The sequence below is a fragment of the Salmo salar genome, chromosome ssa10 (assembly GCF_905237065.1).
Source record: "Salmo salar chromosome ssa10, Ssal_v3.1, whole genome shotgun sequence".
Lineage (NCBI taxonomy): Eukaryota > Metazoa > Chordata > Actinopteri > Salmoniformes > Salmonidae > Salmo > Salmo salar.
Window position 1 is genome coordinate 24447765 of NC_059451.1, and position 25429 is coordinate 24473193.

The 25429-nt window shown below is 41.4% G+C and overlaps 1 protein-coding gene across 5 annotated transcripts in view; it reads right to left on the reverse strand.

Moving 5' to 3' along the window:
• The window catches only part of LOC106613840 (DNA-binding protein RFX2), a 72121-nt gene that overhangs the window by 4314 nt on the left and 42378 nt on the right, over positions 1–25429 (reverse strand). For 4 of the 5 annotated variants that reach the window (XR_006756923.1, XM_014216501.2, XM_014216502.2 and 1 more), the window contains 13 exons: positions 18291–18380; positions 17585–17667; positions 16786–17053; positions 15439–15513; positions 13809–13990; positions 13538–13657; positions 13069–13190; positions 12665–12783; positions 4661–4773; positions 4394–4545; positions 4184–4281; positions 3913–4062; positions 3592–3800 (listed from right to left, as the gene is read on the reverse strand). Coding sequence is in view for 4 of the 5 variants with exons in the window: in XM_014216501.2 (XP_014071976.1) it covers positions 3592–3800; positions 3913–4062; positions 4184–4281; positions 4394–4545; positions 4661–4773; positions 12665–12783; positions 13069–13190; positions 13538–13657; positions 13809–13990; positions 15439–15513; positions 16786–17053; positions 17585–17667; positions 18291–18380 (1781 nt within the window). In the remaining variant the exon portion in view is untranslated. The remainder of the gene's footprint in view (positions 1–3591; positions 3801–3912; positions 4063–4183; positions 4282–4393; positions 4546–4660; positions 4774–12664; positions 12784–13068; positions 13191–13537; positions 13658–13808; positions 13991–15438; positions 15514–16785; positions 17054–17584; positions 17668–18290; positions 18381–25429) is intronic. The other variant, XM_045687543.1, reaches the window with a different exon arrangement.

The following is a 25429-nucleotide window of genomic DNA, read 5'->3' on the forward strand; positions in this document are numbered from 1 at the left end:
GGAATAAAAAAATATCAATATTAGGACGAGCAATGTCGGAGTGGCATTAACTAAAATACAGTAGAATAGAATACAGTATATACATATGAAATGAGTAAAGCAGTGTGTAAACATTAAAGTGACTAGCTTTCCATTATTAAAGTGAACAGTGATTCAATGTCTACGTACAGTGCATTTGGAAATTATTCAGACTCATTGAGTTTTTCCACATTTTGTTACGTTACAGCCTTAATCTAAAATGGATAAAATATGTTTTTTTGCTCATCAAACCTTACACACAATACCCCATAATGACAAAGCAAACACGTTTATTTTATATTAGCACATTTATAAAAATACAGAAACTGAAGTATCACACATTTACTATTTAGACCCTTTACTCAGTACTTTGTTGAAGCACCTTTGGCAGCGATTACAGCCTTGAGTCTTCTTGGGTATGACGCTACAAGCTTGGCACATCTGTATTTGGGGAGTTTCTCCCATTCTTCTCTGCAGATCTTCTCAAGCTCTGTCAATTTGGATGGGGAGCGTCGCTGCACAGATATCTTCAGGTTCAATCAGGTTTAAGTCTGGGCTCTGGCTGGGCCAATCAAGGACATTCAGAGACTTGTCCGGAAGCCACTCCTGCATTGTCTTGGCTGTGTGCTTATGGTCGTTGTCCTGTTGGAAGGTGAACCGTCGCCCCCAGTCTGAGGTCCTGAGCTGAGGTCCAATCAGAACCCCTTTCTCCCGTAGAGGGGGGGGGATAAAACTAGTAGGGATTGACATTCACGTCCTGTTGTAAATCAAGGGAGAAGATCCAGGCCTGTTCTCTCAAAATTCACCAAAGAAATGTTCTTTGTCTCAACATAGCAGTCTCAGCGGGAAAAAGGTAACATGTTCAAAAGTGAATACTGGAACAATATTTCGAACTAGGAACGTAAGGCATGGTAAGAGGCGAAATGTTATAAAGGAAATACTGTAACTTGGAAAGTACACACACTATATAGCTGAAGTTACCATACTATGGGTTGTGCATGTAATCTGAAATTATAGTGTTTTTGTTGAGGGGGGTGTGATTTGAGAAGTTAAGAGAAATATTCTCCATAACTTCACACAGTGAGTAATCACCGCCCCAAAGTGAGGTCAGTGGCTCAGTACCTTTCGAGCAAAAGGTATAAATGGGTTAAGAAAAACCCCCACATTGGACCAGAAAAAGCGTGAAGCCGCAGCTACACGTTTAAAATGATTTGAAGTTTGAATCTCAACCAGAGTTGGAGACGAAAAAAATAAAAAAATAAAAATAAAAATCACCTCCGGGACAATCACTGGTACGGCTGATTAGCTGTCCTAAGTAAGGTATCTTTAAAAGGGAATTTATTTCCTGTTGCTCTGCTCAAAGCATCGTATTACGCTACTCACATCCCCCCGCTGGGGAACCATCGATACAGCTGGCTAGCCTATCTTCAAGAGCGAATGGAAGGAAAATCAACTCTGTAGTTCTGTTCAGGACTACATGACAAGTCACAGGATACCGGGCAACTACGAAGAAGGACAACAGTAGAAGACTTGTTGGAACCATTTTTGACAATCAGAGCCTTACAAGCGTGCCGCAAAAAGGCCCAACCCCCTTTCAAGACTGGCCAGTTCACCGAGAGATCCCAGGCATTTCACGTAAATACATTCATGATTTCATGCTCAAAGCGGGCGGTGGTTCGTGTGTAAAATATATGGTTATTGTACGTGAGAGTAGTTTCTGAATGTGGCAATGTTAAGTGTCTATGTCCCTCTCTTCTTTAACAAGCATCCATGTGGTGGTCATTCCGCTAGGGACCTGTATTCAGCGTATTACGTCTCCAGTCAATAACCAGTGCAGAGTGTGTGTTTATCCTATGTTCCCATTTAATTAGCTTGTAAATAAATAATTAAACCAATTTGTGTAGTACTGAATATAAGTAAGGCTCTGGTTTTTGCAGATGCAAGGATTTTACAACTGTTTAGAATGGTGATCTGATACAAGGTTATGATGAATAAGTTGACTGTTTATAGATGTGATAGGTAAAGACCTTTTAGAGTTTAAATAGTTACCAACTCCCGAATTAAAGAACCGCTCTCGTGGTGCCCAAGATCCTAATGAGTTAATTGTTACATGAATAATTAAAACAAATCTGGTAACAATTGAACATTGTTATTTATCTAATTAACTGTCTTCAGATTAATGTTAAAGTCAAGTCACGTCAACAGCAGGATGCTGACACCACCATGCGTCACTGTAGGGATGGTGCCAGGTTTCCTCCGGACGTGATGCTTTGCATTCAGGCCAAAGAGTTCAATCAGACCCGAGAATCTTGTTTCTCATGGTCTGAGAGTCTTTAGGTGTCCTTTGGCAAACTCCAAGCGGGCTTTCATGTGCCTTTTACTGAGGAGTGGCTTCTGTAGGGCCACTAACGTAAAGGCCTGATTGGTGGAGTGCTGCAGAGATGGTTGACCTTCTGGAAAGTTCTCCCATGTATAAAGGAATTCTAGAGCTATGTCAGAGTGACCATCAGGCTCTTTGTCACCTCCCTGACCAAGGCCCTTCTCCCCCGATTTCCACTGTTCTGGGGACCTTCAATGCTACAGACATGTTTTGGTACCCTTCCCCAGATCTGTGCATCATTCTGTGCATCAGATCTGTGCAACATCATTCAGATGTTCATCGGCAAACTTCAGACGGGCATGTGTGCTTTCTTGAGCAGGAGGACCTTGCGGGCGCTGCATGATTTCAGTCCTTCATGGCGTAGTGTGTTACCAATTGTTTTTTTGGTGAGTATGGTCCCAGCTGCCTTGAGATCATTGACAAGATCCTCCCGTGTAGTTCTGGGCTGATTCCTCACCGGTCTCATGATCATTGCAACCCCACGAGGTGAGATCTTGCATGGAGCCGAGGGAGATTGACAGTTCTTTTGGGTTTCTTCCAATTGCGAATAATCGCACCAACTGTTGTCACCTTCTCACCAAGCTGCTTGCCGATGGTCTTGTAGCCCATTCGAGCCTTGTGTAGGTCTACAATCTTGTCCCTGACATCCTTGGAGAGCTCTTTGGTCTTGGCCATGGTGGAGAGTTTGGAATCTGATTGATTGCTTCTGTGGACAGGTGTCTTTTATACAGGTAACAAACTGAGATTAGGAGCACTCCCTTTAAGAGTGTGCTCCTAATCTCAGTTTGTTACCTGTATAAAAGACACCTGGGAGCCAGAAATCTTTCTGATTAACATTTTTGACATGCGTTTTTCTGGATTTTTTTGTTGTTAATCTGTCTCTCACTGTTGAAATAAACCTACCATTAAAATTATAGACTGATCATTTATTTGTCAGTGGGCAAACGTACAAAATCAGCAGGGGATCAAATACTTTTTTCCCCTCACTGTATGTAAATAAGATGTTTTTTTGTTTTTTTTAATAAATGTGCAAAAAATTTCGAAGAACCTGCTTTCGCTTTGTCATTATGGGGTATTGTGTGTAGATTGATGAGGGGGGAAAAAATCTTTAACCCATTTTAGAATAAGGCTGTAAAAAAAGTCACGGGGTCTGAATATTTTCAGAATGCACTGTTTATAGATTGGGTCCATACCTGTAGAAGGACCACTTGAGCAGGAACTGTCGTGCGGCCCTGGGAAAGCTGGGGCTACCTTCGTGGGGCTTAAGGACCTGGTTGACCACGTTGTCAAGCCAGGCGGCCCACTGGTCCAGAGAGCTCTGCTGCTGCAGGGTCACCTTGAAGTCCTGCTCCAGCCGCTGGACCACGCTCTCGTCACACTGGCACACCCACGACGCCTGCTCCTGTTTACCAACACACAAAACACATCATACAAATAATATGTACAAACACATACGAATAGACATACAGTCAGAAGTCAGAACTATCAACAGGTGTTGATAGGTAGGAGCGTACCTGTACGTTGGCGAAGTCGACACGATTGAGGTCGCTGAGCATCTGGTTAATCTGAGAGGTGTTCTGCAGCACGGCACGGGCTGCCTGGGCCAGGTGGTTCAGAGAGGTGTACCGACGCAGGGTCTGGGCAAATGCACTCACCACCGCTACCTAGAAAAACACACAGGGGAGAGATGATTGACTTCACCAGGGAATGTCTCTCAGTGTACCGTTACTACTGTATCTGGGAGTATCCAGGGACACTATCAGGATGTTGGAGCATTTTCTGTACCTTGGTTCGGACAATCTCATTGGGAAAGTCGCTCATAGCTGTGGTCAGCCAGCCCTCCAGACTCTTGGCAAAGTTGCGGATGGCCTGAGTGAGAGTGCCTGTAATACAAAACCTGGATAAATATAAATGACTGGGGAGGAGGAGTATGTGTTTGACTTGGAGTAGCAATGCAGTGTAGTGATAGTGTTGAAGGTATTCAGGTGAACGTACTGGGGACAGGGCGCAGCACGTCAGGGATGAGGATCTCCACCAAGGCCTGGTACAAAATGTGGTCACAGCTCCTCATCCACAGCTTGACAGGCTCATACTTGCACAGAGAAATCAGCTTCTGCCTGGGGATCACCCCCTCCATGTCCTCATCACTGCAGACACACATAGCATACAATCACTAACAGCACAGTTTTAAAATCACAGAAAACATGCATTTAATGCCTGCATGTTTTTCCTAATTCAAATAGAGTACTTCAGTAATCTGACCTGTTGGGGATGGTGGTGGTTCCGTCACTAGATGGCGCTGTTGAAAACCAGAAGGTCTGCCACAGTTTCTCAATGAAGTGGAACTGGAGGTTCATCACCACATCCAGAGTAGCCTAGAGGAGGAGAGGAGTGGAGGATGGGGAATGACAAAAAAACACACCGCGCAGAGCCATGGCAACCAGACACAACAAAGTTTCTCTGCAGCAGCCTCCCAACTGAACCCTCAGTTTGAGTCCGAGGCCAAGCTTAACGCTGCCTTCCTTCCAACCCATTGATCCCAAACCACAACGAGGACCATATTTGAAAGTGACATTTACTCCGAATTAACCTCTAATATGAATTTAATGTTTGTTTTTTAATAACATGGATTATAGGGCAAGGACGATACCAGTATAGCGGTATCATGGCAAGGAAACAAAACATGATGGGGATTTAACTTCTTTAGGAAAACAGCCCTAACTTGGGAAACAACAATTATCTTGTCATCCAGAGTCACATTTATTTTACAAGCTAAAACAAACAATATTTTGCATACAGCAGGTTTTTAAAAGAACCAAAGAGTTGTCTGCTTCAAGTTCTCATTTTTACCATGGAAGAAATATGACGATACTAGTATCAACCTGGCCCTAATGATTATAGTGTGTGCTATAAGAATTTACCTCCCTGCGACATTGGCAGGCTCAACTCCCCACCCACACCTGACTTCCTCATTCCTGTTTGAACTCTCACTTAGAGCTATGAGCATGTGCTACACACTAATCAACACTCCACTGTAACAGATCCATGACAGATTTATTATACTTAAGATTTACTAACTCACTATACAAATTTCCAGTAACTTCATGGGCTAAAAGGAGACTTCAGTGAGAATTTGTAAAAAAGTATTTTAAATAACATTACACAACAAAAGAGACCAAAAAAGGCCACAGAAAGCCTACGGTAGGTTTTACTAGCAGATAATAATAATACAGACAGCAGTGAGCGTTCTGTATGTTTTGTCTATCAGTGCTCTGTGGTAGTGTCTCTCTTCACTATGATTCACACCATGCCCAGAGATTCTCCTTTGGCAGGACATGCTCCCTGTCTCCAGTTACAGCCCAGCACAGTATAGGCTTTCCTTCATCACATGATATGTTTTTGCTTCCAAGAATCACCATGGCAACCGTGTTTACCGTTGCCCCAGCAACAGCTTAAACACTGAACTCCAAAACAAAAAGGAGAATTCCCCTGCCCCTACAAACAAGTGTTTTACCTCCCCAGTTTTACCACACAGGAAAAACAGCGTGCTGGAGAAAGACAGAGACAAGAGCGAGAGAGAGAGGAGCAGGCTGGGACTGAGGTTCCTTAACGTTGCCCCAACACACATTTACTTCATAATGTGGTTCCAGGCTGAAGTTTTTATTACTAATTGTATCATTCGACTCAGATTCAACAGCAGGCTTTATTGGCATGGCTGATAACAGGATATTTGTCTCTTATCAAAAATCAACTTTGACAATAAATGCAAGTATGGAAAGCCAAAGCCAATGAAGATGGATGTGGAGGTAATTCATGCATTGCTTGCTTTAACAAAATGTTTGAATACAAAATCTACAGCTTTGTTTCCACTGAATGCAGGGTGAGGAATACGTTCTTCCTGAAACTACACCTTGATTTGTCCTTTGTACACTTGTACCTTTATTTGCTTTGTAAATTTCAATTACCATTAATAATCCTCCTAGTATAAAGTTAACAGATCGTTGTTTGCTCACAAAGAGAAAAGCGCATAAACATTAACAACGCACACACATAGCGCTGTGAGAGTGACAGAAATGCACCGGGCAGATAAAGGCAGGAGCCCATGTGCGGATCCACAGACAAGGCAACACAAAGGCCCAGGGGGAGGCGAGCACAAAGACACCAAGATGTCCACCCAGCGCGCTGAAAGGTTAATTGGCATGTCTTAAAGGCTTCGCTGAGATGAAAGGAGGCTGGAACAAAAGGAGTGTGGTGTGGCTGGACAGGGGGAGGCCATGGATAATATCATAAACCCACGGCTTCAGCGCTTTAATTAAGCTCTTCAGGGCCCTCTCCCTTTCTGTACCGTCTCTCTGTAGCTTGAAAAGTCCCCAAAATATTTACATTAAACATTTCACTCACTCATCACTGTATCCCATCCAGGGAGGTGGTATTCTCATCAGCAACATTCAACAGTAACTAAGGAGGTTATAGCACCAGCTCTGAAATGTACATTTCCCTCATACATCAACTAGGACAGGACCAATGTTTGCTCTAATTCTTTTCAGCATTGAGCAAATTACAGGTCGTGAGCAGAAACACATTTTTTGCGAGCATTCTGTGTAACTTCCGGCACGCATTAACTGTGAACACAGAGGCTGTACACACAAAGTTATAGTTTCAGAAAGTGGCTAACAGGCTATAGTGGTTATTTAAGCATAATGTAGGCATATAAACAAAAACAATGGAGCAAATGCCATAATATTTCCACATGGATTCAGAAAGTATTCATACCCCTTGACTTTTTCCACATTTTGTTGTGTTACAGCCTGAATTTAAAATTGATTAAATTGGGATCGTGTCACTGGACTACACACACAAACAATACCCCATAATGTCAAAGTGGAATTGGTTTTAGACATTTTTACAAATGAAGTAAAAACATCTAGATTTTTGAATGACTACCTCGTCTCTGTACCCCACACATGGAATTATTTGTAAGGTTCTGTAACTAGGTCACTCAGGAACATTCAATTACGTCTTGGTAAGCAACTCCAGTGTATATTTGGTCTTATGTTATTTCATTTTAAATGTTTTATTGCAACAATAATACACATCAATACAGGGACATTCCTGTGAATACAATGAAATCGAACACCAGACGTGTGGGGGGAAAGAATTGTGCTTGAATATCCTTTTCCCGAAAAATAACATTTGCTGGTGAAACAGACAATTTCACAGGTCATTTGAGGGTCAAAATCTCATTTCATTAGGAATTGAAATCCAACAAGTTTATTAAAAATGACTGTTAGGGATATGATACCACAGTGGTAGGATCAGACAGACAATTTCAACCATTTAATTCTAAAAGCACCCACCAACGACTCAAAATCAATAGTCTCAATGATCATAGTCTTTCACTAATTGTGATTTAAGAATATAATGTGTTTTATTCCTCCAAACAAATCTAAATAACAGAATTTACTTTTTTATGTTACTAGAAGAAAGAAAAAGGGACCGTCTTGGGTAAATTATTCTAGATAAACCATCAGTCTTGGTGTCCTGTGTGAATTTATGTATGCTCCCTCTAATTCGCTTTCGCGCTTCTCTCGGACGACCGGAGCCCTAGGACCATGCCTCAGGACTACCTGGCCTGATGACTCCTTGCTGTCCCCAGTCCACCTGGTCGTGCTGCTGTTTCAACTTCACTCTCTAACTCTGAATGTTCGGCTATGAAAAGCCAACTGACATTTACTCCTGAGGTGCTGACCTGTTGCACCCTATACAACCACTGATTATTATTATTATGACCCTACTGGTCATCTATGAACGTTTAAACATCTTGGCCATGTACTGTTATAATCTCCACTCATCACATCCAGAAGAGGACTGGCCACCCCTCAGAGTCTGGTTCCTCTAGGTTTCTTCGTAGGTTCCTGCCTTTCTAGGGAGTTTTTCCTAGCCATCGTGCTTCTACATCTGCATTGCTTGCTGTTTGTGGTTTTAGGCTGGGTTTCTATATAGCACTTTGTGACATCGGCTGATTTAAAAAGTGCTTTAAAAATAAATTTGATTGATTACAACCCATAATTGAGATATCATATTGCAGCCACTGACTTAATGAAACTCATGGAATTAATCCTATTATCGATGTTTAAAGATTCTCTATTTGAAATGTTTTTAGTGATAACAATTCCTAAATATTGAACTTCCTTTTTAACAGGTATGTTGACGGAGTCACAGCAATGAATTGGCATGAGATCACATTTGTTAAGGTTGAGAGTCAACCCAGAGGCCAGAGAACATTTCTTGATACTGTCAATAGCCAAGGGAATAGCCGCTCTCTATCCTTTAGAAAAAGGGCAGTATCACCTGCAAATTGACTGATATTTATACATCTTTACCAAAAATACAGATCCCTTTAAAATCCTCAGATTTGTTAAGAAATACGGCTTGTAAATCTGTGGCTAAAATAAATAAAAGAGGGGAGATTAGACAACCCTGTCTAATTCCTCCAGCAATAGAGAAACGAGGGGATGTGCCATTACTCATAGCCACCAAATTGCTCCAAATCCCACCAACATCAGCCGCCTCAGAGCACAACTGGTCCTTGTTTGGGAACACACACACCAAAGCACGCAACAGGTTGACCAATACAAGGGTTGAAAAATTTTGAAAAAATTGAAAAATTGTCAGGCTCAAGAAGCCTCATCAACAAGGTTGGAAAGTGACAGTGAAGATGAGGCCTTAGAGTTTGATGTTCAAAAAGGTGAACATTGAGGAGGTCCAGGGAGAAGACATGGAAGCCTGAGAGGAAGACAACCAAAGCTTTAGTTTCTAGACTATCATTTTACAGATGTATGATGAAAACGTTTTTGGGAGATGCAATGGATCATTGGGGATCATTCAATATTCCCTTTTGTTGTTCAGTGAAATCATCCCATGTGAGTCAACTCATTTACTTAAAATTCAATTCGTAACTAAAAAAAAAGTTTATTTATATTGGGAGGATTTAATAATTTGCAATTAGGTTTTTGTCTCCATATGATATGGTAAATATATCCAATGCAAAAAACATTACATTTAAAATGGTATTCATATTAATTTGCATACATTTACATTAATTCCCATGGAAAGTTTCCACCTCTGAATTTCCAAATGTGCAGCCCTAGTAACAACCATAAAAAGGGAAATAAATGGATAGATTGTGTAATAACACATATTATATTAATAGTTTAGATCTTCAATTGAACTCAAACTTAAAATACATTTCTGAAAGCTAATCAAGCCATATGACAAATAAATGGAGATTTATTTACATAATATCGATCTTGAAACAAAGACTAAAAAGTAATATCTTAGTAAGCCATCAAATGTTAAACAAAAACCACTGTGGCTTACGTTGGTTAATATCCAAAACTCGCCACTACGGACAATATGGCCCTATGCAATATCACCTATATGCAGTTCAGATAAATGATTGCATGAATAAAAACTCACAAGTTGAAACGGTATATAGCTTCATTAGCCTACTACTGTATAAACAGGCCAACTTAAAGCATAAATCAGTCAGTCAGTCATGTAGCTCCACCCTGCGGCTGTCAATGACAGCAAACCCCCCGCGAAATAAGGCTTTTTCCCCCCCCTGCGCCTTGCCTCATCGACTTGTGGCCACAGCGTCGCACAGGCATCCCTGTCGCGCTTGCTCAAATCTTCTGCAAAGTGAATGCCTTCCTCCCTGCAGATCGGCGTAAGTTTGGAAGCTCTCCACACCTTGTCTCTCATGTTCCTAAATGCAAACATCATGATGACCCGTCTGTCTGTTCTTCTCCTTCCTCTTGTCTCCGAGACGGTGTACAATATCTACCGCAATGTTCAGGGTAGCAGGGGGCTATGGAACAACCTTTCCAATAATGTCAATCACAGTCCCTCTGATATTCTCACCATCAGTTTCAGGTAGGCTGTTCAGTCTCAGCCCCCATTGACTCTTGTATCGGTCCAGTTCCTTGGTTCTCTTTTGCACAGCTCCTTGGTTCTCTTTTGTCAGGGCATCAATTTTATTTTTCAACAGTTTCACATCAGTGGTAATATCCTAAATGCCTGCTGCATTAAACTCTGTAGTTTTGGGAACGTTTGCAATCGAGAGGGTATTTTTATGAATCCTCTCCTCAAAGCCATTCAGCCAAATAGCTTGTTCATCAAATTTCTTGTTTAAACCCTGGATTGCCTCGAAGATGGCTTCATTTGTGATAGGCTGGGGTGGTTGAGTCTGCCTGGTGTCACTTTCTCGTAGTGTCTTCAGGTTGGGGAGGTTCAAAGGGGTCATTTGGACATCTGTACCGAAGATTAATTCCGCCGACCACGGTACCGTTACTTCTGGGGGAGTGTCTAAATCTTCCATATAGTTGACAGTATCTACCTCGGTTACAACAGCTCCCTTTACCTTTTTGCTAGCTTCCATCTCAGCTAATGTTACTAGCTAGATAAGCTTGGCTGAACTTGCTTGAAGTATAACAAAGTGGAAAAGTGATGTTCGGTAAACTATCAAACTAATACAAAAAAAGACAGCAAAAAATGTTATTTTAAATGTGTTTGTCAAACTCAAAATAGGGCTTGAGTTCAATTTAAAGTTCAGGAGCTCAGTTTAATATGTGACCACTCACTCCACCATCTTGTCCCCCACCCCCGTGTATTAGGTTATTGTCCTGCTGAAATGTGAATTTGTCTCCCAGTGTCTGTAGGAAAGCAGACAACCAGGTTTTCCTCTAGAATTTTGCCTGTGCTTAGCTCTATTCCGTTGTAAAAAAATAAATAAATCCTAAACACCCTAGTCCTTGCCAATGACAAGCATACCCATAACATGATGCAGCCACCACCATGCTTGAAAATATAAAGAGTGGTACTCAGTGATATGTTGGATTTGCCCCAAATATTACACTTTGTATTCAGGACATAATGTTTCTTCTCTGCGACATTTTTTACAGTTTTACTTTAGTTCCTTATTGCAAACAGGATGCATGTTTTGGAATATTTGTATTCTGTACAAGCTTTTTTCTTTACACTCACATTTAGATTATTATTGTGGCGTAACTACAATGTTGTTGATCCATCCTCAGTTCTGTCCTATCACAGCCATTAAATTCTGTTTTAAAGTCACCATTGGCCTCATGGTGAAATCCCTGAGCTGTTTCCTTCCTTTCCGGCAACTGAGTTAGGAAGGACGCTTGTATCTTTGTAGTGACTGGATGTATTGATACACCATACAAAGTGTAATTAATAACTTCACCATGCTCAAAGGGATATTCCATGTCTGCTTTTCTATTTGTCATCTACCAATAGGTGCCCTTCTTTGCGAGGCATTGGAAAACCTCTCCGGGCCTTTGTGGATGAATCTGTTTGAAATTCACTGCTCGACATTATAGATCATTGTATGCATGTGTGGGGGTACAGAGATCAGCTAGTCATGTTAAACACTATTATTGCACACAGAGTGAGTCCATGCAATTTGTGACATGTTTAGGACATTTTTACTCCTGAACTTACTTAGCCTTGCCATAACAAAAGGGGTTGAATACTTATTGACCAAAGACATTTCAGATTTAAATTTTTAATGACATTTGTAAACATTTATAAAAACATAATTCCACTTTGGCATTATGGGGTATTGTGCGTAGGCCAGTGACACAATCTCAATTTAATCTATTTTAAATTCAGGCAAAAATAACAAAATGTGGAAAAAGTCAAGGGGTGTGAATACTTTCTGAAGGCACTGTATGTTCAAGTTATGTGCTCTTGTAGGAAGCAAAAACTCCCCCATTCCTGACCAAAATTTGCTATAACTGGGCTAGTAACAAAGAATATCAACACGCTGCTCTGTGATCTCAAATGCGCATTATGGCTACACTCCGACCAGGGGTGATGGAAAAAAACACTTGTACCCGTAAGAGAGAACAAAGCTGGTCCTCAGCCTACAACAAAATCACAAACTCAGTCATGACGTTAAATATATTTCAATGCAACAAACCAAATTTATGTTGATTCAAGCCCAATTTCCACAGCAAATCAGTAAAGCTAGTGTACATTTTAGTGAAGTTCAATCTATTGTGCGTCTGCATGGGCTGGCAATTCTTCTGCGCTGGACTGCTCCAGGAGCTGCGCAGCTTAGAAAGAACATTGGACAGGACCACTGTTGAGGGCTGCAGCCTCCCTCTCTGGCAGCGCCTGTTGCACTAGACCAGACCACACCAGTTCAGAGATTGCAGCTAGTTGGCGCTGTGGTGTACGTACCTCACAGTGGTCCCTGTACAGGTTCTGCAACTTCTTCACGTCGTTCATGTTGATGCGTTCAGGGAGGGGCTGGGTGCCCAGGTCAGGGATGGGGAACGGGGGCAGGACATGGGACATATCTGCAGACACAATGACACAGTTAAATCCCAAACAACAAAGTGGTGTCTAATAATCCTGTGAAGCAAGATCATAATTATTTTTTTTAATGTACATTATTCTTGCATCCAGTGATCAAACTGCGCTAGTCTTGCCCTAGGCTACCATGCAAGTGATCTAAAAGCCTGTCATCATCATCACCGGTATATCCTTTATTCACAAACTATGGCATTAATGTGAGCTCTGTTTTGGTACAGGGACATGATGCGCTGCCTGAGTGTTACAGTGTGGCTCGCGGCGATCCTTACCAATGTACTGTTGGTGGTGCTGGCTCTGGGCTGCCACAGACTGCTCTGGGGTGCTGGCTGAATGCTGGGAGCCTCCTGACAGGCTATCCCCCATACCATCCACCTTCTGGAGGGGCTTGAACCTGCGTAGAGGGGAGAGGGCAGCACAGCTATGTTGGGTGGGGCTGGGAAGAACTAATGGGTGACTGGGAAAGGAGAGGAAGCACAAAAGAGCAGTGGAGAGGAGAGGGTGGAGAATAAAGGCAGGTGTGAGAGGTTAAATAAACCATGTATCTGAAATAAGGGTGAGCGCACCATTTCAATCTGCTGCAGAGAAGCATAGCATTATAAAGTCCCCTAAAAGGGTTTTTGGGCAGAGGCAGGGGACATGAGGTCAATTCTTTAGAAAAGAATAACACAAATGAACTTGAGCTGACAGTATAGATTAAAGAGAACTAGAGTAGAGGAGGATGTGAGAGGTAGGGCTCACCTTTGTTTCTGGTGCACAGGCTGCTGTCTCATGGCCATGTACTGAGAGTCCTCTTGCAGTCTGTTGAGTGGGGAGTCTGGCTTCAGTCTAATGCCATAGTAGTGGTATTTGGAGTTGCCCCTGGAACAAACAGGAACATTAGGGGTTAATAAGCAAATATTTTATTCAGCTTTGTAAGTCTTATCAGAATAAACACTATCACCACATCAATCAATCCAATCCATCATTAACACTACCCTGGTCTTCGTCACTCTCACCATCATGGTCTTACCTTGTGCCGAGGCGGCGGGTCCTGAGGCCCATGAAGACAGAGCGGATGAGTTTCCCAAAGGAGGCAGCGTTGACCGGGTCCAGTTTCTGCTCCTGACAGTGGCGCAGGTAGTGGTTGTAGAGGGAGCTCCGGGGCAGGCTCACCCCCTCTGCTGTCTCATAGTTATCCAGCAGCCACTGCAGCTAAAACACACACAGCACAGAAACACACAGTCAGTCACACCTACTGGATCCTATCTGCTGCACTCTGATCCTTACAGTATACCTCCATCCTAGGGTTGAAAGGCTAGAACCCGGTTACCGAGATTTACCGCCCAAAACCACTCCTTCCAGGTACACACAGGCACGCACACACACACACACACACACAGGCACACACACAGACACACAGGGGCACAGACACACAGGGGCACAGACACACAGGGGCACAGACACACAGGGGCACAGACACACAGGGGCACAGACACACAGGGGCACAGACACACAGGGGCACAGACACACAGGGGCACAGACACACAGGGGCACAGGCCAACCACCTGTTTAGTGAGTTTAAAGGAGAGAGAATTTAGATTGACAGTTTTAACCCAAAGGGAGTGAATTAGTATATTTGCGATATAGCAGGTACACACACCACCCCCCCCCACGCGCACAGGCACACTCACATAGGTAGACGCGCACACACACACACACACTCCAACCACCTGTTTAGTGAGTTCAAACGAGAGAAAATGTATTTCTTGTTAAAACTGTCAGAATGAATTAGTATATTTCACGTGATAATTGCTCATTCATATTATACCTGTCCACTAGAGAAATATGGAACTCTGCTGTCCCCTATTCCCCAACAGGGTGGACAATTATTTACCTGCCTGTGTGGATGGTGGAGACTAGGTAAAAATAAGATGATTGGCAGATGAAATAAACACATGGATATTTATCTGAATTTACAGGGTGGCCAGACAGTGTGACAGACACAGTGTGGAGTTGATGACAACAATATGACTGTCGGGTGGAGCTGCTTGATAATAAAGATTCTGGAGGTGACCGAGGGTTAAGAGCCGGAATGGAGAATAACCTAACATCTAATGAAATAGCTGGTTTGAATGGCAGCTCTGGTGGCATAATAAAGTAGAACTGCTTCTATTACCATATTACACTGTAATTATGGAGATGTGACGCCAACACACCGGCTCACATTAATACAACATGTAATTGTTGACAAATAGTGAGTGTGTCTTGATTCGCATGTGAATGTGTGCTTCCCTGACAGTAGAAAAGGGGGCATGGCGTTATGTGGCTATAACAATCACGTAGCTGTCACCATGTGGAGGATGGGGAATCTGAAAACGCAACAGGTTAAATACACGCGTAGCTTCTGTCAAGACAAGGACAAGGCAAGCTCAGCCAGCAGCAAGTCCCCCAATCAATAACTTGTTGTTGAGAAACAAGTGGCAGCAGATGCAAGGAAAGTATCTGGTCAGACAATGCAGTGTTTTGGGTGACAGCACACTAAAGCTAGCAGTAGTCTGTTCCCTTCAGCAGAAAGAAGAGATCCCAGTGAAGTGGTAAGGTACAGCCAGGGAGACAAAGCCTTTCTAGTCCTTTTCAAAGAAAGTTCCTGATTGACTTACATGGCTGTTGAGCAGGCTGCTTTTGTGAGTTGCAATCCCTTCCGACTTTTGGAGGTTTTCAATCGCCATTTCAAGCTAAAGAAAAAAATGAGCATGCAAAAAATGAAACAGGATGAAGAAAAAAGGAGGAAACGAAAGAAGGGGGAAAACAAAAACACAAAACAGAAAGGAAATAAGAAGGTTAGCAGCAGCCAGATCTCTGCATTTCCATTACCCTCAGTCAATGTTGCAGCCAAATTCATTATTGGCTGAAAAAACATGCAAATGAGAGGGACTCAAGGGGTTAAGCTGCTGACTGAAGGCCCTCCTTGTCTGACACTAATGTATGCAAATAGTCTCTGCAAACAGGGTCACAGGTCATACCATGCTCAATGACAATGAATCGACAAATTCCACCTAACACCCAATGAAAATCACCACACAATGCAAAACTTGAGAAGTTATATGTAACAGTCACTGTTGCAATCCATTTAGAACACAAATACAGTCCTAATAGAAAAACCTCCAACTGGAGCAACACATTTCCATATCATCCCCCATCTTTTCTTTCCATTTGTTATCCCAAAGGAACCATTTCAATCAATTGACCAGATCACAGACTTTTTTCCTGCGGTATCATGGACTAGAGAAAATAGAAAGGAGTTAAACTAGCAGGCATAGCGAATGACAAAACTTGAGAAGAAAAAAAAGCAGGCATCCTTCCAAAGTCTTAAAAAGTCTTCTAAGGGCTGTAGGCCAAATGGTAATGAGGCCCGGGGGTTGCTTTGTTTTGCAGGGCACTCAAGTGCCTGTGAAAAACTCTAAAACAAAGCATTGCCAAATTACTTAAACCAGCCTGCTTCCCCTGTCCCGCTTCTCCCGTAACGCCATGGGGCACTGGGAAGGCCGAGGCCCGCCCCATACTCAGGTTTCCCTGAGGCTCAGCAGATAGGCCAGGCAGGCAGTGGTGAGGACAGTCACACCAGCGTGCGTCACAGGCACAGCAGCGAACAGCAGGGAATGTGTCTGCTACAGCAGGGCAATTTGTTTGTTGGTGTAACTAATGATTTATACACACTTCATAGAGAACACTTTAATCCATGCACAGCTTAAAAAGCTGTTTAGTAATGGAAACCATAAACCATCCCTCATGTTTGGGATGAGTTGCAATAACTGACTCTCAGACATGGGCATTCATTTCTAAAGGTGTTGGTGCCTTTTCAATTCCATATGGTTTGATGTACTTACATAGTCACATCACAATAATTTCACGGAGATACCTACTGGACTGGAAACGTAATTCTTCCTACTACATCCATAAGTCCCAACAAGGACACAGAGTATATGTAACTCATCCAAGGTGCTCACCATAGCGGAGGAGGAGCGGGAGGAGTGTGAGGCGTGGTGGCGGCCTCCCTCCATGCCCCCGCCGTGGATCAGGTAGGTGCTGCCACCTGAGATGATCTGACTGCCGCCCACATCCATGGCGATGCCCACCATGCCGTGGGGTGGCACACCGCTGGCGGAGGAGACCACCGTCGTGACCTGGGAACCCCCACCCTGAGAGTCAAAATAGGCTCCTCCACTGCCCTGGCCATACAGCTGGGCCTCAGGGTTATAGGAGTAGGCTGTCCGGCTGGAGAGAGAGGTGCCATAAGTTAAAGGTATGACCTCAGATCTATACAGAATGAAACATCAATCCCATAACATAACATTCACTTAGTTTGTGTTTTTAATTATAATACTACACATCTACAATCTCATGTTAGGGGTTCAATTAGCTTTAAAAGCAGCAATATGACATTTTCTGGGGTGACACGACCAAATTTACAAAGAAATACATGTTATAGATCTGTCACTCTTTGAAAGCAGGTCTAAGAAGCGGTAGATCGGTTTTGTTTTTGCGCTTACTTTCAGTTTTGTACACCAGCTTCTAACAGCTGAAAATACATCACAGTGGTTTAGATGGTACAATGATTCTCTACACTATACTTGCTTGTTTTGTCACATAAATTCTAATAGTTTGCCTATTTTCAGTTTTTGCAACCAGGAAATGGCTTAGCGATTTCTACATAGAATACCATGAAAATATGCACTATTTAGAAGTATTTTAAAGCCCGCTGGAACACATTCCATTGCCTTAAATGAAGAGCACCGCAGTACTTACATGGTTCCATTAGTGTAAACGGCTTCTCCCCCCTCTCCTACATATTGAACCTGGGAGGGGTAGACATGATGGATCTGCTGGACCTATGGAGAGAGAAACAACCTTTGAGCATTATTGTCATCAAGAGGGAGTATCCACTTCTAGGCTGTTTTTCATTCCTTGAAATGAGATAAAACATCTATGCTTGTAATAATCAAAATATAGGAACTCATGTCTTCCGTAATCATAATATTGATTTGGGCGGCAGGTAGCCTAGTGGTTAGAGCATTGGGCCAGTAACCGAAAGATTGCTAGATCAAATTCCCGAGCTAACAAGGTAAACATCTGTCATTCTGCCCCTGAACAAGGCAGTTAACCCACTGTTCCTAGACTGTCATTGTAAATAAGAATTTGTTCTTAACTGACTTGCCTAGTTAAATAAAATACAAATGTAAAAAAATATATATTAGCACAGTGCTGTCAGTAGGTGGCAGTGGGACTAAGAAAAAAGAAAATCCCTGCTGAGCACTTGAAGCACACCTGATTGAGATCTAACAGCCATTATATCAGTTAGAAACCAACACAGCTTACAATACAATGGAGAATGTGATTGGTATCAATATGTCTGATGCTACTGTGGTGGAGCCATGCTGTGCGTGTGGATAAAGCCCGACTGATTGAGTGTCCTGGGGGCTGGAGAGAAGGAAGGAGAGGAGACAGTGTGTACCTGCTGAGGGACCTGTTGCACCCGGGGGACTGACAGCTGCTGCACCTGCGCTCCCTTCTGGGCTGAGCCTGTGGCCTGAACCAGCACCCTCTGGGGGGAGAGGACACGCACCATTATTGGTAAGCACATAAGATGCACACGCAAAACACACACTATGCATAGCGACACAAAAAAAGGAAAAAAAAAACTACAAATCCTTAAGCCCCTAAAGAGCACCAGATAATCACAAACGAAACATGGAACTTGACCGGATTTTTGACATGACTTTTGGTAGAATAGTCTTCCTTATTTTATGTACACTGTGGCTTGCGCAAAACCTTTCTTCTTAAGACAAATATGAAGTGAATGCTGGTGGGAAAGACTATGCTTTCTTATCCAGCAGCAGTGCAGCCTTACAGTCAACATATTTTTGTGCAAGTCCATTCTAGGCTTTCACTAATTACAGGAGACCACAATGTTTGTTTGGGACCAACGTTTTTCTTTGGCGGGCGCAGAAGACCACTCCTGTTATCCCTCTTCAGGGTAGTGTTGATGGAGATGAGTGTTCATGACAACAAAAATAAATTAACATTTCCTCTTATTAAAAAAAATTAATGTTGAGGTAGACTGCGGTGTAGTATAGGCCTATAGTTCAGCACTGGCTTCTCTCAAGCATAGCCAGCTGTCAAGGCACATATGATACACTAAGCAAAAATATTAAAATAAGGATATTTACTGCTTGGTTTCTATGGATTCTCTCGTCGATCCATGTCCTTTTCCCAGAACTTTGAACAGCTGTGGTTATAGGCCCTAATTGTACTAATGAGAAACTCCTGCCTAGCCAGATCTGATCACATACGACAACATGATATCAAATGATTCATGATGCCGTCAGCCACATCTCGGCAAATGCTTGTTGACATATTTTTGGGGTTCTTAATATACTGTAGACTGGAAATAAATTCACATTAAAGGATTGCTCTGCAGTATAATACATCTGGTATATATGATTAATGAAATCAACAGGGTTATTGAGAATTCCCTTTTAACATTCTGCTGCTCTTCCCCAGTGCATGATGTCAGGGGCTTGGTTCCCCTGGGGAGAATATTGTGTGTTGGGAGTGAGGTGGGATGCTCTGACGTAGAGCACTGTATAGGGCTGTTGTGGTGACTGTTAGTCATGACCGCAGTAAAATTCCACGTGACCGTTGAGTCATGGTAATAACGTTTTGCACTCTGGACATGCTTTGGTAGTACCAAACTCAGTAACAACCAACAGGTCCTACTGACCTGGTACTCAGGGCTCTATTGTCCCTCTCACCACTCTGACATCAATGCAAATGCAATCTAAAATCAAACACTTATCACAACAGTAGGTCTATCATACTTAGGCCTATCAAACTCATAACTGTGATGATCAATTTGAAGAAAGAAGTTAAACAGCAGGTTGAACCAGTGTAAAACATGGTTGTTGTGGATGTTGTTTCAAAGCCTAACAACAAAATGGACAGCACTATCTAAGGTGATGATTAATTCAAAACTCTCATTCGCATATTAGAGCCGAATTCAAATTATTATTGTGCCATTATACAATACATAGCCTACCGCATATTACTCATGGCAAAAAAAACTAAAAATAACATTATTGAAGATGTCTTTGGTACATAATTGGTCTGGCCTATACTCCAACATTAAAACATTTGAGTAATCACCTTTGAGTGTGGACTGTATTATGCATAATGGGGGAACTGGTTACCTTGTGCTACGCTGCAAAATATCAATCCATGAGTCTCGGAGAGAACATAATATAGCCCTAGACGATGCTGTTGGTTCATTGATTGTGAATTTGATTTTGAATAGCTTAGTAACAGGGAATGTATATATTTTCATCATTAATTGGGCAACACATTACCTTTAGCTACAGAATATCTCACCAGCATGCGTTTCCATCTCCTCCTCCCTCTCCTTTATTCCTTTCTCGAGAGTACAGACAGGCTGTCAGCAGTTCAGTGAAATATATTTTGTTTGAAAACATGTTACTATTGATGTGCACGAACAGATTCCACTTGGTTTCCCAAATTCAGCACTGGGTAGCTGCAGGAACAGGGTTGGAGGGGCCATGGCATACAGAGTTTAAGTGGAATATCTGTCATGCAGAGGGGGCTCCTCAAACAATGGTTGATGTGTGGAGTGAAATAAGTGTTGTTATATATGTTTCTCAGCTGCTCATAGGGCCAAAATATCCTATCACAGTATTTTAAATTGGACGGTATGACAACACATACATTCTAAGTGATTTCAATGGCTCCGTCTCCATTCTGATTGTTTAAACTGTTCAATTCAACTTCAAAAACAATTCTTAATGCACTTTCAGCAATTGCTGCATTGCCTGCACTCATTTGACAATTTCCACACTGCCAAGTAGGACTGCACGATATGGGCAAACAATCAAGGCCTTATTTTTAAGCAAATGTTGCAATTTCAATTTGACTTGCGATTTAGAGCATAACACTTGGGTGAACTGTTGGAATCATGGAAATAGAATGATTATTCAAAATTCCATAGTTAGAATATAATAGCGGGCACTTTGAATACAGTGTTTGACATGACAAATGAAAATGCTAGGGAGAAGTTATTGTTACAGGGTAGGACGTTGACAATTATACAACAGGTGGGTCTAATCCTGAATGCTGATTGGTTAAATGCGCATTCCAGCCGGTGTCTATTCCACAAGTTACCACCACTATGATGTTAAAATGCCTATTTACTCTGTTCCATCTGGCTGTGCAATCCACTGTCTCATCAGCCCAGCCAGGCAATTTATAAACTTCATCTCCACTATAAAAAGCATCTAGACATTATCTCACATTTCTTTTAGAGTAACATTTAGTTTTCAACAACAGAGATTTGTAAAAACCTTGCAGTCTGTCTCTCCGACATTCGCAACATTGTTTCAATATTCAGCTGTCCCATAGTAATGAATGTGTCAAGATCTGGACGAGACAGGCAGGCAGCGCTTCTCAGTCAGCATAATTTTTATGGATATATACATTGGGGGGAAAAAAAGGTCAAACAAAACAAAGTGCAGCTAGTTTGCAGTCTTTTTAGCTTCAGTTGAAAGTGATTATGTTAGCTGTGTTGTTGGCTAGCTCCTCTGAACAACAGTGTCCTGACGAGAGAGCACATTTTTCTATGCCAGGCAAAATTGTGCCTCATTAGCTCATTGCTATGGATGTATCCAAATAAGTGTGACTAGAAAACAGCTTAAACAAATGCAAATGCAGCTACTGTTGTTATTCTGGCTGCACTGTGATGTTACTGGAAGTTAGCAGTAGTTGGCTAACTCGCAAGCAAGGGATAAGAATGTTGCCAGCCGATATGGCAATGGAACATCTCGAATGAACATCTGGGTTGCGTCCATTGATACAGAACAAAAAGACTGAACAACTGGGTTGCATCTCTGGCAACCTTACCAATAGAACGAACAACCAGCCGGCTTGGGTAGCAGCCCTAGATTTGTATCAGGACTATATCTTGTGGAAGGATTAATTAGTATGAATAAATTCATCAAATTAACATTAATGGAAATTATGTCAAATATGTTGGTAACCCGGGACTAACAACACCCGTGCCAATATATCCTCCAAACACCGGCATCGAGGGCATTATCACTTAAGTGTTTCCTTGGGGACCCTATAATAATTTAGCTACATTGAATGTTCTCTTAGCTACTTAATGTAGCTAACATTCTTGCTTCGTGTATTCTTTGATTTAGAAGACACTGTTGCACAAAAATCATGCCGATTTAGGTCTACATCATCACTGGTATTATCAGGCTGTATAGCTAATTACGTTTGCTCTGACTCAGTACATTTATTAGCAAGCTATCGATTAGCATTAGTGATTAGCAGCTAACAAGATTTAGGACCAACTTGCTAATAAAACACAAATTAGCTGTTTGCAGATGTAAGAAATACAAACTAATAATGCAATTATAGAACGCTAGTGGATTTATATTAAGCAGCAAAGTGAAAACAGCATCCTTGTCATCCAAATTGTTGCATATGCTACATTGACCATGCAGACTGAACGCAAGAGTCTAGTGCTTGAGGAACAACAAATGCGCTCCTGTGGAAAAACGGCAAGAGAGCGAGAGAGAGATAGTGGAGAGAAGACTCAAGTAAACGGATGTTACAAAAGGCATATCACATTTAACAAACTAAACATTCAAATACCGTTACAGAAGGTAAAGTAAAAACCCAAAATGTCTCTACATCAACACCGGCATATCGTAAAATACAGTACACCGCACAGTCCTAGCTGCTCATATTAAGCACATGCTCTGCTTTAAACCCGAAGTATCCTAAAAAAAAAAACAGACCGTTGGGAAAGCACGCGGCCTCCATTCGCTATTCAAATCAAACTTTATTTGCCACATGCGCCGAATACAACAAGTGTCGACTTTACTGTGAAATGCTTACTTGCAAGCCCTTAACCAAAAGTGCAGTTCAAAAAGAAAATATTTAACAAGTAGGCTAAAATAAAAAATAATACAAAGTAACACAATAAGAATAACGAGGCTATATACAGGGGGCACCGGTACCGAGTCAGTGTGCAGGGGTACAGCCTAGTTGAGGTAATCTGTACATGTAGGTGGGGGCGAAGTGACTATGCATTGGTAACAAACAAACAGCGAGTAGCAGCAGTGTACGGGGGGGATAATTTTTATGAATTGTTCAGCCGTCTAATGGCTTGGGGGTAGAAGCTGTTGAGGAGCCTTTTGGTCCTAGACTTGGTTCTCCGGTACTGCTTGCCGTGCGGTAGCAGAGAAAACAGTCTTTAACATGGGTGACTGGAGTCTGACAATTTTATGGGCTTTCCTCGGACACCGCCTATTATATAGGTTCTGGATGGCAGGAAGCTTACATTTACATTACATTTTAGACATTTAGCAGACGCTCTTATCCAGAGCGACTTACAGTAGAGTGCAGACATTTTTATTACATTTTTACATACTGGCCCCCCGTGGGAATCGAACCCACAACCCTGGCGTTGCAAGCGCCATGCTCAACCAACTGAGCTACAGTGGGGCTGGTATAGCAGGTATACCTGCTATACCTGCTATACCTAACCCTTATATACCTGCTATACCTACTATACCTAACCCTTACATACCTACTATACCTACTATACTTAACCCTTATATGCCTACTATACCTACTATACCTAACCCTTATATACCTGCTATACCTAACCCTTATATACCTACTATACCTACTATACCTAACCCTTATATACCTGCTATACCTAACCCTTATATACCTACTATACCGAACCCTTATATACCTACTATACCTAACCCTTATATACCTACTATACCTACTATACCTAACCCTTACATACCTGCTATACCTACTATACCTGACCCTTATATACATACTATACCTAACGCTTATATACCTACTGTATATACTATACCTAACCTTATATACCTACTATACCTACTGTACCTAACCCTTATATACCTGCTATAACTAACCCTTATATACCTACTATACCTAACCCTTATATAACTAATAGTAATATACCTACTATACCTAACCCTTATATACCTACTATACCTAACCCTTATATACCTACTATAACTAACCCTTATATAACTACTATATATACTGTACCTAACCCTTATATACCTGCTATACCTACTATACCTAACCCTTATATACCTACTATACCTAACCCTTACATAACTAATACACCTGCTATAACTAACCCTTATATACCTACTATACCTACTATTCCTAACCCTTATATACCTACTATACCACTATACCTAACCCTTATATACCTACTATACCTACTATACCTAACCCTTATATACCTACTATACCTAACCCTTACATAACTAATACTAATATACCTGCTATAACTAACCCTTATATACCTACTATACCTACTATTCCTAACCCTTATATACCTACTATACCACTATACCTAACCCTTATATACCTACTATACCTACTATACCTAACCCTTATATACCTGCTATACCTAACCCTTATATAGCTATTTTACCTACTATACCTTACCCTATATACCTGCTATAACTAACCCTTATATACCTACTATACCTAACCATAATATAACTAATTGAATATACCTGCTATACCTAACCCTTATATAACTAATATTTGTATACCTACTATACCTAACCCTTATATACCTACTATATATACTATACCTAACCCTTATATATACTATACCTAACCCTTATATACCTACTATACCTACTGTACCTAACCCTTATATACCTACTATACCTAACCCTTATATTCCTGCTATACCTACTATACCTAACCCTTATATACCTACTATACCTAACCCTTATATATACTATACCTAACCCTTATATACCTACTATACCTACTGTACCTAACCCTTATATACCTACTATACCTAACCCTTATATTCCTGCTATACCTACTATACCTAACCCTTATATACCTACTATACCTAACCCTTATATATACTATACCTAACCCTTATACACCTACTATACCTAACCCTATTATACCTACTATACCTAACCCTAATATACCTACTATACCTACTTTACCTAACCCTTTTATACCTACTGTACCTAACCCTTATATACATACTATACTTAACCCTTATATACCTACTATACCTACTATACCTAACTCTTATATACCTGCTATATCTAACACTTATATAACGAATCTTATATATATATACACTATCCCTAACCCTTATATACCTACTATACCTAACCCTTATATAACTAACCCTTATATACCTACTATACCTAACCCTATTATACCTACTATACCTAACCCTAATATACCTACTATACCTACTTTACCTAACCCTTTTATACCTACTGTACCTAACCCTTATATACATACTATACTTAACCCTTATATACCTACTATACCTACTATACCTAACTCTTATATACCTGCTATATCTAACACTTATATAACGAATCTTATATATATACACTATCCCTAACCCTTATATACCTACTATACCTAACCCTTATATAACTAACCCTTATATACCTACTATACCTAACCCTTATATACCTACTATACCTAACCCTTATATACCAACTATACCTAACCCTTATATACCTACTA